The 15,244-nt window shown below is 36.4% G+C and overlaps 1 protein-coding gene across 3 annotated transcripts in view; it reads right to left on the reverse strand.

Annotated features, from left to right (window-relative positions):
- Nucleotides 1-15,244, reverse strand: part of NELL2 (neural EGFL like 2) — a 329,888-nt gene that overhangs the window by 189,433 nt on the left and 125,211 nt on the right. For all 3 annotated transcript variants that reach the window (XM_045462596.1, XM_045462598.1, XM_045462597.1), the window contains one exon: nt 3,956-4,047. In XM_045462596.1, coding sequence (XP_045318552.1) covers nt 3,956-4,047 — 92 coding nt within the window. The remainder of the gene's footprint in view (nt 1-3,955; nt 4,048-15,244) is intronic.

Here is a 15,244-nt window from a genome sequence, read left to right on the forward strand (position 1 = left end):
AATTAACATTAAATTGTAATTGGAAATCCTTTAAAATGGATAAGCAGCTCTTGGAATAGGAGCATACTACATTGTAGCCATATAAACAATTTGTCAAACATCTAGGGAATCCTGAAAAATTCTTTTAGTTTTACAACACATTTGCACATCCAGATGACAACTGTGGTACAAATACAGCTTAAATTAGATCAGAAGCTCACTGTGAAAAATAAATAAATCAAAAGTAAAAACTGAGCCGTTTCAATATCCTCTTTCAAAGTTTTCCAAACTGTTATGAAGAGATTCTCACAGGCGATTGTGGTATAGAGAAAAAGAAGGCAGAATTTGGTTGGCTTCTGTACTGTCAACCTCCTATCTCTTAAGAACAAAGAGATATAGTCATCAACTATAGCAGCATATAAGTAATAAAATAACTGTTGGAACTTGTAGGCTTCCATTTTAATACTGTTCAAAAGCTTAGTTAGATTTTTAGATGTCATTTCTATTAAGTACTACTCTTACAGAAGAAGTACTCATTTGAACATCTCCTCTTCCTGTAGTATCTATAAAAAAGAGATTATAATGATTTGAAAATGATCCTATTAAGAAAATGGCCAGACCATACAACCCTGTAATTCTACCTCTGGGTTTTTTTCCTCAAAAAAAACCAAAAACACTAATTCAAAAAGACATATGCACTCTGATGCTTACTGCAGCATTATTTACAATAGTCAAAATATGGAAGCAACATAAGTGTACATTGATAGATGAATGGATAAAGAAGATGTGAGACAGACAGACAGACAATGGAATATTACTTAGCCATAAAAAAGAATGAAATCTTGCCATTCATGACAACATGGTCGGACCTAGAGAATATGGTGCTAAGTGAAACGTCAGACGGAAGAGACAAATACCATATGATTTCACTCACACGTGGAACCTAAAAACAAAATAAACGAAAACAGAAATAGAGTAATACAGAAAACAAACTGATGGTTGCTAGAACAGAGGGGGTCAGGGGATGGGCAAAATAGTTAAAGGAGATTAAGAGGTACAAATTTCTAGTTATAACATAAATAAGTCGCATGGGTGAAAAATACAGCATAAGGAATACAGTCAATAATATTGTAATAACATTGTATGGGGACAGATGATAACTACACTTATCATGGTGAACATTTCATAGTGTATATAATTGTCAAATCACTATGTTACATACCTGAAACTAATATGATAGTACATGTCAACTACACTTACAAAGAAGAGAAAGTAGTAGGAGACATGTATACAGAGGTGTCAAATGCTAGTCTTCCTTTGGTTTGACAATAATGTCCACTTTGGGAATCTTATTTTCAGAACCATAATGTTTTCTGGGATTAACTATTAAAGTCATAGACCCCCAGGATATACTTTCAAGGCCACAAAACTGAAAATACAGGAACAATCAAGGACTAACCTTGACAGCCCCAAAAACAAAAGCTTGAGAGAGCTGTCAATTATGTAAAGGTATAAATACAGAAACTACAGGGCCCAAAGGGAGAGAAGAAACAATGGAAGTTCTTAGTCTAAAGAGTTTAGTCAAGGACTGCAGAAACATGATAATCTGGTACAGCTGTGTTGTACAATCAATAGCCACTAGCTACATGGAGCTCTTGAATACTGTAAACATAAAATACAAGATTTGAAGGATTAGTATGACAAAATAATGTGCAGTATTTCATTAATAATTTTGATTACATATTAAATGCTAATATTTTGGATATATGGGGTTAAATATAGAAAAATTAGCCTAATAAAAATGATTATTTGTGGCTTATATATTTCTATTGGACAGCACAACATTAGAGGGTAGGGAATGATGCCTTTTGTTTGAGCAAATAAAAGGTAACATTTAGGGTGCATGGGTGGCTCAGTTGGTTAAGCGCCTGACTTTGGCTCAGGTCATGATCTCACGGTTCGTGGGTTCGAGCCCCGCGTTGGGCTCTGTGCTGACAGCTCAGAGCCTGGAGCCTGCTTCGGATTCTGTGTCTCCCTCTCTCTCTGCCCCTCCCCTGATCTCACTCTGTCTCTATCAAAAATGAATAAATGTTAAAAAAATTTTTTTAAAGGTAACATTTGTCCATTCACTCAGTATTTACATTCAGAGTATAGGCATTTCCAGAGTTGTTTATATACAGACTTCTCAATAACCCAATTTAAATGAAATCATTTTATAGCTATCTTAAAATCAAATTGGCAACAATTTCAGTAACTTTCTAAGCCATAATTATCAGTATTATAAAACACAGTGATCAGATGAAAAGAATACACACACACGCACGCACACACACACACACACATTGAGAAGTTTCAAATGCCTCAAGATTTTTAAATTTAGAGCTGATGTTTCAAAGTTAGAATTTACCAGTAGAAACCAGCAGAGAAACGTTTTCTACTTTCCTTGAAGTAACTTTTCTCCAATTCCCTTTTCTTTATTTGGAATTACTAGATCTCAAAGTCTTCCAATCCTTGTATTTATAGTGGGACCTACTTCACTCAAAACAGTGTTGGGTGTAGGGATGCTAACAGGGGAAAATCCATCTTAAAATACAGGGTTGGGGTGCCTGGATGGCTCAGTCGGTTAAGTGTCTGACTCGACATCGGCTCATGTCATGATCTCACAGTTAGTGGGTTGAAGCCCAACGTCAGGCTCTGCACTGGCAGCATGGAGCATGTTTGGGATTCTCTCTCTCTCTCTCTGCCCCTTCTTTGTTCTCTCTCTCTCTCTCTCTCTCTCTCTCTCTCTCTCTTTCTCTCTCCCTCTCTCTCTCTCTCTCCCTCTCTCAAAATAAATAAATAAACTTAAAAAGTTAAAAAAAAAAAGACATACAGGATCAGTACTTCATGTCAATGTCCATATACCTTAGCTCCCTTGTCTTTAAGATGGGGACCTATACACTACAGGAAAGCCAGCTTAAAGCCAAAAGAAGTGGCTAAAGTACATTATAATGGGAATGAAGAAATCAGACCTCTCATTCTGGAAATCAAATCTGTCACAGTCTTGCCTCTTTTATGTTTCCTCCTTGCTTATCCCAGAGGACTTCTAACCTAAGATGCATGAAGTATATAGCTGGCTTCTTTCAATTTATCTTGGCAAAATTCTTAGGATTTTCCTTTCCCTAACACTGAATAATCATATACATGCTCACAGTTTATCAGTGGTGCCAACAGTATCTTCATTTTCTAGATAATCTGTGCATACTAAATCACCCCCAAAAAACATGTACAGGAAGCATTTAAAGAAAAAAATTAAGGATCAAATGTAAAGGGAACCCTAAGGCAGATACTGTATATGCAGTTTCCTTCAGCTGGAATATCGCTTGAAATATAACCTTATGTCAAGAAATATAACATTATAAAAAAGCAAAAATGAAAAGTTTTATGAAACCCTATTTACTTTTTCAGATAGTAGGTCAAGCAGCAGTGATAAAAAGAATGACATTTGCTTCAGAAGCATACTTAAGACCACGGCAGTAAATTTATAAAGAATTCCCCTTCTAATCACTTAAAATATTCTTACCAAAGGGATTAAGAACAATATCAGTCTTATCTGCATCCAAAGCTAATTTTAATTAGGTAATTTTTATGATTTTCCACTCAACTAAGTGATATTTGCCACATGGGTCAAAAACCATGAGTGACAACAGGCTGAGTCTAACTTTATCTACATTTTCTTCACAGGAGGGAGTTTGAATTTGGAAAAATAAGACAACTTCATAAAACGTTAATTGGACAAAACAGCATGTTTTGTTTACTGGGGAAATTATTTTACAGCCATTCATTTATATGTTTGCAAAAATAATGAGAATTTCTATTTGAATTATAATTATTATCTTAATTTTTTTCTTTGCCTTAGAGGTTTTCAAGATATTACAAGGGTGAGGTTCTGCAGAAATATTCACTGAGTTTACATAATAAAGAGGAGTTTCCTTACCTTACATTCATAGAGAACACACACTCCAGAAGAGGAATAAACTGTATTTCTTTCTCCTTCAAAGTAGGTCCGTCCTTGAAACTGGCATATTGCTTTGGAATAAAAAATACATATATATTTATTTTTAATTTTTCTTTTGGAAAAATAGTTGGGAGGTGTTCATATCATATTTCACATGGTCTTAAGCCTTTTCAAAGTGGCTGAATGACCAAAAACCTAAATTCAATCTAAACATAAGGCATATGTAGGATCCAGTTATTGTTATGTCCATTAAGTTCAGAGAGTAAAATAAGGAACAAAAAGATAAGGACAATGACAAGTCAGAAGTAGACTCTGAAAACACGAGAGTTGACTCATGCCTGCTAGATGATGCTCCGCTTAGGGGATATCAAGCAGGTGCTTGAAGCAGCTACAAATCATGGCAAAATACAAATATGAGAAAAGCGCATTTTTTATATACCATCACAGAATTCTAAAATAAACTTTTAAAGGCAGCTATTTTAACTTCTGCATGTACATTAAGTTTTATATTTTATGGGTTAGCACTATTTAATTTGTAAATGTACGTAGGTTAGGGCACCCTACTTAGGATGCTGAAAAATCTTAATCTAGGTCTGCTTTGTTTCCATCACAGTTAGCTAAAATGTTACTAGAACTTCAGATTCAATAGGAAAAAAATTGTAATTAGTGAAAATACATAGAAATTACCAAATTTTTGAGACTTCCAAAATACTTTCAATTCATATAAACATTTCGTCAACAGAAATTGCTTGTTTTGAAATGAAGGTTTCATACCAGTTATGTTAATTCATCACCTAGAGACAGCTACCCTGGAGCTAATGAAACCAAACTTTCAGAATCCTCCTGTGGCTTAAACCCCTTTATCAGACTCTGAACTAACTTTTGTTTTTGCAATTATATATTGTTTTTCTTTTCTTTTCTTTTTTCTTTTTTGATAGGGCACTCGATACTGTGGATGCTATGGAGCTCCATAAATTCTAGAAGAAGACCAGTGGAATGGATCATCTGATAAGAAAAGATTCCAGCAGTTTGTTGGTCTTGTTTATTAAATCCAATTTTTAATTTTAACTATACAGACTTTACAAAACAGATGTGTACATTTTCTTTTAATTCCTTTGCGTGAATTTGAAGAAAGTCTCTCTTCATAATTCACATATCCCTATAACCTTTAAAAGTATCAAGTTATTTTAGCACTTTGCTTTAATAAATATGATTTTTGCATCATTATTGTAAAAGAGTACCAAGTTGCCTATAATTGGTAACAAAGAAATTAGATAAATTTTATTAATATTAAATATATACATGGTTGTACAAATACTAATTTAAAATGTAAAGCAACCTACATCTTCAGTGAAAACTTAACCAATTATTTAGAAGGTGCACATTTAATGGAAAGCATTTGTGTTGTTAAAATGCTATCTTCAACTGATCCCCTTACTCAGCTTTTCACTACATAATATATTTCACTACATAATTTCACTACATAATATATACCACCAGTGAATTGATTTTGAATTTTTGGAGCATGCTAGAAAAGAATATAACTTACTTGCATAAATTATGTGACTTAAAGACTGGCTAAAGCTTACACACTTAGGAAAATTCAAAATGAAACTAGAGAGGTGTCAGTTGTATACTATCTGTCATATTATGAATTAAAATAGCATGTGCATTTACTTACAGAACCTGATTGACTGTAAGATATATCTGTTCAACATATAATTTTTAACTGTGCTTTTTTTCTTATGAGACCCAGTAACCTCAAAACACCAAGTTCTGACCTAGTGTGTGTGCAATGATACTTAATAAGTACCACATTTTGTATGATCACAAGAAAAAATAAAACCTCCTTACTTCTATTACGTACTTGCCATTTGAAGGTTTCTAAGCCTATTTTATTATATGACTTGATAACTGCAGCCTATTCAAGTCCAAGGGTATGTTGGGAAAAAAAATGATATTCCAAGTCTTAGAACAGAAGGGAAAGGAAACTGTAAAAAACACAAGGGTAAGTTCTCTGTATACAAAGTCTTATGATAATTTAATATTCGTGTAGAGCAGATGCAGCTTCTGTTGTAAACTCTTAATTCAAAAGACTCAAATAGGCACCTTGTGGGACAATAGGGCACCAAATGGAGCCTGGCAAAGGGAGAAAGCCCAATAATGAATGAGATCACAATTGCTTCATTTCCTTTCAAGCAACGAGCACAAACAGGGTGAACTTGGCTTAGGGAGAACCCAAAGTGAGTGATTTTTGCCTTCTTTATCGATCAGTTGCTGTGGCCTTACCTAGTAAGGCCATCATGGTATATATATTTCCCCGTGTTCTTTAGCGGAAAAATGTTAAGAAACTTAGAAATTTTATAATATTTCCTAAAACTACTTCAAGGAATCCTGGAAAAGCCATGAGGAAGTCTCTGGGACTTAGGAATAAGCTGAAGGAGTAAAAGTCATATTAATTTATTAATACATTTAACAGATATGTACTGAGCTCTTAGTGTATGCCAGGCAGTCCGCTAGGTAACTAAAACTCAGAGAGGAATGAGACATGATGCATGCCCTTACTATTCAGTAGGGCAGACAGACTCATCCACAGCTAACTATAATAAAAGACAAATTGAAGTCCTATAATTGAGAAATTCACAAGTTATATGTAAACACAGGAGACTGAGTGGTGAACTTCTGCAAGAGGACAAAAGGAAACAAATGGGCTGGTGAAGGACTCAAGACTGGCAATAGCGGGAAGTTATCACCACCATAGGGCTGAGGAACAAGGGCAGGGACTGGGTTTTACTGGAGCCTAGTCTGGGTCAGCGTTATGGGGAAGAGATGCCTAGAGGGAACCATAATCAAGAGAGACACAGCTATTGCCAGAAATGCTGCCTCGTGCAGGGAAGGAACAGGGAAGAAATGTGGCCAACTCTCTCTCCTCCTGCCCTCTAATTTCCTGCCAGTGCATCCCATTGGCAAAGCCTATCCAAAGCCTATTGGCAAGGATACCAAGGCAATGCAGCAGGCTCCTGGGGCACAGAGTAGGGCAGGGAAGGAGAGGGAATGGAAGTGGGATAATGAGGCACCCGGGAATGACCAACAACCAGCACACGTGGCTATCATATTAATTCACTTTCAACCATGAAGAGGTCTTATTTACAAGGGTAGCTTGCTTAGAAAAGCATTAGAGAGTGGAACAGAGAGCAAATAAATTTGAAGAGAAAAATAGAGACATTTGAAAAAAATGCAGATCCACTTTAAGGAAAAATGAGGTAGCTTCTCAAAATGAGGTCCACAGGCAAGCAGAAGGCAAGATGAAGGAACTAAGTAAGCTCTGGAGAAATCAAGTGTCAAAAGAGAGGTGGGAAAGCAGATGAGGGCTATGCCTGGATTTTGACCAAGGCCAGCCCCTGCAAGCATTAGAGACAGAGCTTTGGGGATCATAATCACTGTGGCTACCACAATACTGTAAAAAAAAAAAAAAAAAAAAAAGAAAAAAGAAAAGAAAGAAAAAAAGAAAAAAGAAAAGAAAAGAAAAGAAAAAAGAAAACATCTCTAGAATTCCTAACTGAACTGTATCTGGCTGCTTACTCTTCCCCAATAGAGCATGAAGTAATAGAAACCACTTCCATAAAACAACAAAGGAATGATCATTTTGCTGCATTGATTTCTTTAATTCAATTGCATTCACGGGTTCAAATCAGAGACTTCATTCTTTCCTGGCTTTGGGGTGTGTGTGTGTGTGTGTGTGTATACACATATAGCATTAAGGTTCTTGTGACATAACTCTGGATTCTTACGTTCCGAATTATTTACCAGCTTCAAGTAGAATTTTATCAATAAGGCTACATTTTTCAAATATCTATGCTAAGTGCTTTATTGTGTATATTACATGCATATTTTTAAGATCAGAAGTTTGGAGGAAGATGGATATTCATTCATTCATATAGGCCTATCACCTTGCAGACTAAGAAGCTAGGCCCCCATGAAAACACTGCAACTACTCTTAAGTTATTAATATTAACCAATTTCAAATGCATATTTGCTGTGACCCTGGTATATGCTGCTGTTTGCATAACTCCAAGGGGACAGCATTCATATCATGGCTTATGTGAATTATGTCACCCAGAATTATCCCACGCACTGCCTATTCAGCCATAGGTGGGGACATTAATTAGAACTTGAGGAAAGTCAAGAGAATGATATAACAAATGGTACACATGTTTTACCAAGGCTATATTAAACATTACTAATTACATAATTACTAGCACTGTACTTATGAGAGAATCTGCAAAAGCAATTAAAGTGAATTATTTTCACTTCATTTTCCCCCCATTTTAACAATTGAAAAGAAACAGGAAGACAAGAACTAGTACAGATGCAAATTTGAAAGTCATTAGTTGCAAAAAGTGAACACAAGTTTTATGAAACAGATTGAGAAATGGATAAGTGAAAGAAGCCAATAAAACTCTAAAAGTCCTAAGTCACACATTAAAATCCCGATTTACTGGTCATTAATGCAGAGAGAAAATGCAGATCCCTCTAATGAGATTAAAATCAACTTCTGCCAACCTCTGTAGAAAAAATGATCCAAATTTACCTAAAATATATTTTAGAATAGGGGCACCTGGGTGGCTCAGTTGGTTAAGCGTCCGATTTCGGCTCAGGTCATGATCTTGCAGTTTCTGAGTTCGAGCCCCACGTTGGGCTCTGTGCTGACGGCTCAGAGCCTGAAGCCTCCTTCAGACTCTGTGTGTTTCTGTCTCTCTCTGTCTCTCTCTCTCTCTCTGCCCCTCCCCTATTTGTGCTCTGTCTCTCTCTGTTTCAAAAATAAACATAAAAAAATCTTAAAAATATTTTAGAATATAAAAACTGAAAGAATATATCATATTTCACTTCTAAATATTTCCTTGCTCACTATTTATTTAGCTTTTCCTTTTTGTTACTAGATTGACATATAGGAGTCTACTTTAAAATTCCCAGTTGGTATCAACACCTTTAAAAATGATCCAATACAAAATAAAAGTTACAAAAAAAAATTAAAAAACAAAACAAAACAAAAAGGGGCGCCTGGGTGGCTCAGTCGGTTAAGCGTCCGACTTCGGCTCAGGTCATGATCTCATGGTCCGTGAGTTCGAGCCCCACGTCGGGCTCTGTGCTGACAGCTCAGAGCCTGGAGCCTGCTTCAGATTCTGTGTCTCCCTCTGTCTCTGACCCTCCCCCATTCATGCTCTGTCTCTCTCTGTCTCAAAAATAAATAAACATTAAAAAAATAAAAATATAAAAAAAAAAATAAAAGTTACAGATACCAAGAAGAAAACCAGCATAATTCACTTAGATGAGAAATGAGACTTCTGATTTCTTTAAACTTCTCTTTGAAAACACCAGGTATCAGCGGTCTTTAGATTGTTTAAGCTGTCTATTCAGGGCAGAGTTGTATAAAGTAGTGGTTTTTTATAAGGTTTTCTTTGAAATCTTGATCTCCTCTGGGAGGACTCTGAAACATCCCATGTACAATGCCAGTTATCTATTCTGGGCCAACATGATAGTTATTTGTTGGTGATATACAAATCAAAGCTGCTGGATGGGAAAATATCTCATTAACTATAATTATGTATATTTGTATTTTTACTATAGCTATTTAAAAAGAATGTACCATAAATGCATTCACAAGGCAGGCTAAGGTTCTATGGAGTCAAGCAAAAATAAAATGTAAACATGTTTCAGTATTCTTCAAAGACTCCAATCAGCCATGCTGCATTTCTCCAGCCCACAATCTTCTTTTTGTAATCTGGACTCACTTGGGGTCCTTTCTTAACAATAGGGTTGTAATGAAAGTCTTGAGCACTGACTGCTAAAATTAATTTTTCCCTCTTCTACAATGCTTAAATCTCTATTAGAGCACTGAACACACTTTTCCTTTTCTGTTCTAGTTAGTTACACACTTTTTTTAATCTTTCCTACATGAGGACAGGGACAGTGTCTTATTTGTCTTTGGATCTTATTCAGCACCCGGCACTGGCCTTGCATAATAAACTCTACGGGTTTGTTGAATTTCTTGGTAAGTTCTCTTCCAGCTTACTGTTTGATGAAAAGCCTGAAAACAAGTGCATTGGACCTCTTTGATCTTCACACTTCTCTTTACATTTGGCCTTATCCTTTGATTTTGCCTCTTTCTCATATTCTATAAATCGAGTCTCACAGAAGTATTTTGCCCTTTTTGTGAAATGGCAGCTTGCTTTCCACTGCAACGGAGCTGAAGCGTCTGAAAGGAGAGCAGCTCTGCCTGCCAGCCAATGAAAGAACAGCTGGCTCCTGCCAGAGCAGTAACTTATTAACGTGAAGAATGCCAGGTAACATGTGTGACCGAAGTCAGAGTGGACACTTTGATGACAGAACTTCTCCTTCCTCTCCATAAAGCCAATTTTTAGGAGCCAATGCTATTTAAGACGATCAGAATTTCAGAGGGTTTAAATAATTCACAAATTCATTAATTATACATGATCGCTTCCTTTAACTAAATCTCATTAATTGTTTGGGAATTTAGTTGTTTGCAAAACTAATATTAGAGTTTAGGAAATGAGATCCTGAGAGTAGTCATGCAACCCTCCTGTCCCGTTTTATATATATCATGTCCTTGGGCTTCTAAAGGATCAGAGAGCGTTTCTCCTAGGGGGCCTTAATTTAGGTCAGTAGCCTATTCTTCCAAAAAGAGAACGACCCTGAAACACCATAAATCTAGCAGTAGTGAGGGGTTAGGAGGCAAAGGATAAAAATAACTACCAGAATAGAACAAAAGCAAAAATTCTAGCACCCTGTCCAAATCAGCCTTTGGGTTACAGGGCTATATACTGGGAAAACAAGAATGGGATATTTGAAGATAGTAGAAAAAGGCCAAGTGTAGAGCTGGAAGGAAGGAGTCAGTGCTTTCTTCTCTAATTTAATTTTACCAATTTAAATTGCAAGTGACATATATTCTGAACTTCATTTCATTTAGGTAGCCTTACTCTTGATCCTGGCTTAAATACCATACAATGGAGTCTTTTAAAAAGACACTGTAATCAATTCATTTAGTTTTCTGGGGATAAGAAAAATAAATGTAATGAGCAGAGGTAAAACTTGGAGAAAAATACAGAATTTGCATCAGTACACGCAAACTGTGAAAATGACAGCATGAATACACATGAGGCAACAGGTTTTATCACTTTACAAAGAAAACATAATGTAAACTATAATAAGGAAAAGTTCACACATTGTCAGTTTCAAAGCCAGGACTAGAATTCATCTGACAGTCCTTCTGTGTATCTTTCCTTACCACCAAACATCCAGTGAACTCAGTCAAAACTTGAACACCTAGGGGCGCCTGGGTGGCGCAGTTGGTTAAGCGTCCGACTTCAGCCAGGTCACGATCTCGCGGTCCGTGAGTTCGAGCCCCGCGTCGGGCTCTGGGCTGATGGCTCAGAGCCTGGAGCCTGTTTCCGATTCTGTGTCTCCCTCTCTCTCTGCCCCTCCCCCGTTCATGCTCTGTCTCTCTCTGTCCCAAAAATAATAAAATAAAAAAAAAAAAAAAAAAAAAAACTTGAACACCTAATCTTTGGTTTAACTTTCGGAAAACATTTTTTCCAGATGACTGACACCTTTGAGATACATGTTGTTTCAATATTATAGTGAGGAGATGTTGAACATAAATGCCTTGTGTGTTGTAAAGCAGGACCCTTTTCATATAAACCACACATCTGTGCTCAATTAAGAGATTACGAGTAAAGGCCCTGAAACAGGGACTGTGCAGTCTTAACCTCTTGTGTACACACAAAACAAAGAGGCAAAGTGTTGAGGGGGGTAGCTCTTTAAGGAGGACATATTTTAAACGCAGTTTTCTGAGAGGTGTATTAATAACTCCTTCCATAATGTGAAGAATATGAGCCAAGGGAATAGGAGAAACTCAAGGTTAAAGGGAGCCAACTCCATGTACCAGAAATGCAGAAGAGGCAGCACAATGAGGAAGAAGGAGGGAGTAGAGGAAGCAGCAGAGGACAGAAACATTTAAAAGTATACTTGAGATGGAGCAGGAGAAAGGAAAGCAGAAAGCAACAAAATGCTAAACTAGAGAAACAAAATATTTTCAGAAAGAGTTTTGTAGCAAGAAAGGCAACACCTGGTGGAAAGGAGGATTTATGGTAACCTACTGTCTGCCAAGGGCTGTACTAGGCAGATGCCTTCCTGTCTCCCAGCTGCATTAAGCCAAGGATGGGAAACAGATGAGCACAGGCACAAGTAAGTCCATGCAACTCTGAGGTAGTGTGGGAACAGAAAGGGAGAACAATGTCTTATAAGAGCATAACTGGAAATGCTTCTCAGTGGAGAAGCATGCAAAAATCAGCACTGAAATGTTTTAATATGATTTAAGTCAGGGTAAGAGTACTCATGATACATTCAGAGAATAAAATAGAATAATAATCATAATAATATACTTAGTACCCAGATCCTAATGGACATCTACTCAGGATACCTATATAAGCTGGAACTGATTTATTATAAATTGATTTTATAACCAATTTATATGCTCCCAACCTGTTAGGCCAACAGTTATCAACTGTGGATGCATATTAAAATCACTTGAAGAACATTAAAACTCTATGCCCCAGCTGCATGCCAGATTACAAATAATCTCTAAGTGTAGGACCTGGCCTCTTTATTTTATTTTTTTTAATGTTTATTTATTTTTGACAGACACAGAGACAGAATGCGAGTGGGTTAGGGGCAGAGAGAGAGGGAGACACAGAAGCAGAAGCAGGCTCCAGGCTCTGAGCTGTCAGCACAGAGCCCGACGCAGGGCTCGAACTCACGAGCTGTGAGATCATGACCTGAGCCGAAGTCGGACACTCAACCGACAGAGCCACCCAGGTGCCCCAAGGCCTCTTTATTTTTAAAAGCTGTCCAGACACAGCTAAGCTTGAAAACTATTTTGCTATGCAGACAAAAACAACGACAACAACAACCAAAAAAAAAAAAACCCTCGGAAAGAGAATAATACAATTAATATTCAAATAGGACAGTCACACAGATATTCAGTAGAAGCCTTTTTACCCTATGTTATTTGGATAGTTATTTGGTCCATTGTTTGAAAGAAATCAGTTAACGTGAGAAGTCACAGACAACAATACATAAGTACCCTAAACATTGTAATTTAAAACACAAACCCAAGGTTTTGAAGTACAACATATTTCTTTAGTATAGATTCTTTGATTGTGCTTCATTGCATACTTGGTTATATAAATAAAACAGGACTATCTATAATTTCTAATTTTTTTAAGTGGACTAAGATCCTTGCCAAGCAATCTAAAGAGGGATCATTCTAATCCTATTCCACAATATTTTACAGTTGTCTTACTGACATCTAATTGAAGAGTATATTTTTTAGTAGTTTGAGTTTAGCAGCTTTTTTCAAAACACTCAACTCAATTTTTATTTAAAGAAAACATTTCTTTTCACATTCATATTTCACTGATTTATATATTATATATTACTTACAGCAATTCAATATTACAATTGCAAGACAAATACAACTGACATAAACAGGTTTGGTAACACCTACCTCTTCATTAGCATGAGAATCATGTTTGGGAGCATAAGTGTACAGACTTAACCCCAAGTTCAGTTGATTTGTTTTTTTCAACAAAGCCAGTGGAAATTGTGGATGAGTGCTTCTCACTTCATCTGGAGATCCTATTTAAGTGAAGATCCTGATTGGGTAATTCTGGGGTAGGGGCTGAGATTCTGCGCGTGTAACCTGCCTCTAGGTGATACAGATGCAGCTAGTCCAGTGATCACAGTTTGAGCAGCAAAATTGTAGATCACTATTAACCCTGCTTGCATATAAGAATCACCTAAGAAGATTATTGAAAATACCAATGTGTGGAACCCAGACCAATTAAATCAGAATCTCTAGGAGAGTGGCCTGGGCATCAGTGGTTTTTAAGAGCATCCAGGTGATTCCAATGTATGATCAGGGTTGCGAATCGCTGTGTAGATTAACCCAACTAGTCAATTCAGTGGGATTTCAATTCAAATCTCCATCTTGGACAACATCAGAGAGTGACTCACAGTATGTTACTATAAGAATCTGGCCCAAACTATTTTATTCTTACACTATAATTAAGGATAACATCAGAAACCTACAGCTCTATTTCCAGTGGTTTTTCTTAACTTCTAAATAATTTACTTATGTTTATAACTTCAAAAAAAGTAATAAAAGTCATGGAAGCGGAGGACAAGGGAGAGGACGAAGAAAAGGGTGGGAAGGACAGAGGCTGAAAGGGAGACAGAATTCAAGTACACTGTAAGACTCGAGATGGAGCCTAATTAAATACAGCTGTGCTTGTATTTTGGGACAAAATATTTGTTGAAATACATTTTCCTATTTTCAGACAATTTTCCTCATTTAGGAGGCTAATTAAGTAAAATTTTCTACAGCTATGCTAAATGAAACATGGAGGTTAAAATGTTAACTACATTAAGTCTGGAAATAAGAATTCAATTACCCCCAAACTTAAAACACTTCTCAAACACTTGTCAAAATCTGATTACATTCCTTGCAAAAGCCTCTGGAATTAAGAAGTGAAAGAGCTTCCAATAATCTTTCATGCCTTCAAAGATGCTATCATGTGTATTGCTATATTCGTCCTCACCACCATGTATTTAGAAGGAAATTATGGAAATGTTCATTCTCATTCACTCACTCAATAAATACTTCTTAAGTAGCTACTATATGCCAGACACTGTGCTAAGCACTGCAAGCAGCAGAGAACAGACACAGATCTTTCCCTCACAGAATCTGCAACATAGAGTGAGACCCAAGGATGGGTAACCAGGCAAATAATAATAAGTCAGGTAACACTAAGAAAACAAGCAAGAGTCTGAGGTACTGAATAACTAGTAGGCCATTTTGGATTAATCAGAGAATACCTCTGGACAGAGATAAAATTTTAACTGAGACCAAAGGCTGAGAGAAGCTAATAGGGGAAGAGTGATAGAAAAAAAAATTCCAGGCAGGCAAAGGTGGAAATTAACTTGGCTTATTTTAGAATGAATTCCAGGATGGAATTTTCTACTTATCTATTATTACTGAATTCTAGACTATTTCTACTGTGGTCATATGGTATATCCTGTATAATTTCAATTCTTTGAAATTTGTTGAAATGAACTTCATCATCCACTATAATCAATATCTTAAATGTTTTATGGGTACTTAAAGGAATATGTAAACTGCACTTTGGG

Source organism: Leopardus geoffroyi, chromosome B4 (assembly GCF_018350155.1).
Source record: "Leopardus geoffroyi isolate Oge1 chromosome B4, O.geoffroyi_Oge1_pat1.0, whole genome shotgun sequence".
NCBI classification, from domain to species: Eukaryota; Metazoa; Chordata; class Mammalia; order Carnivora; family Felidae; genus Leopardus; species Leopardus geoffroyi.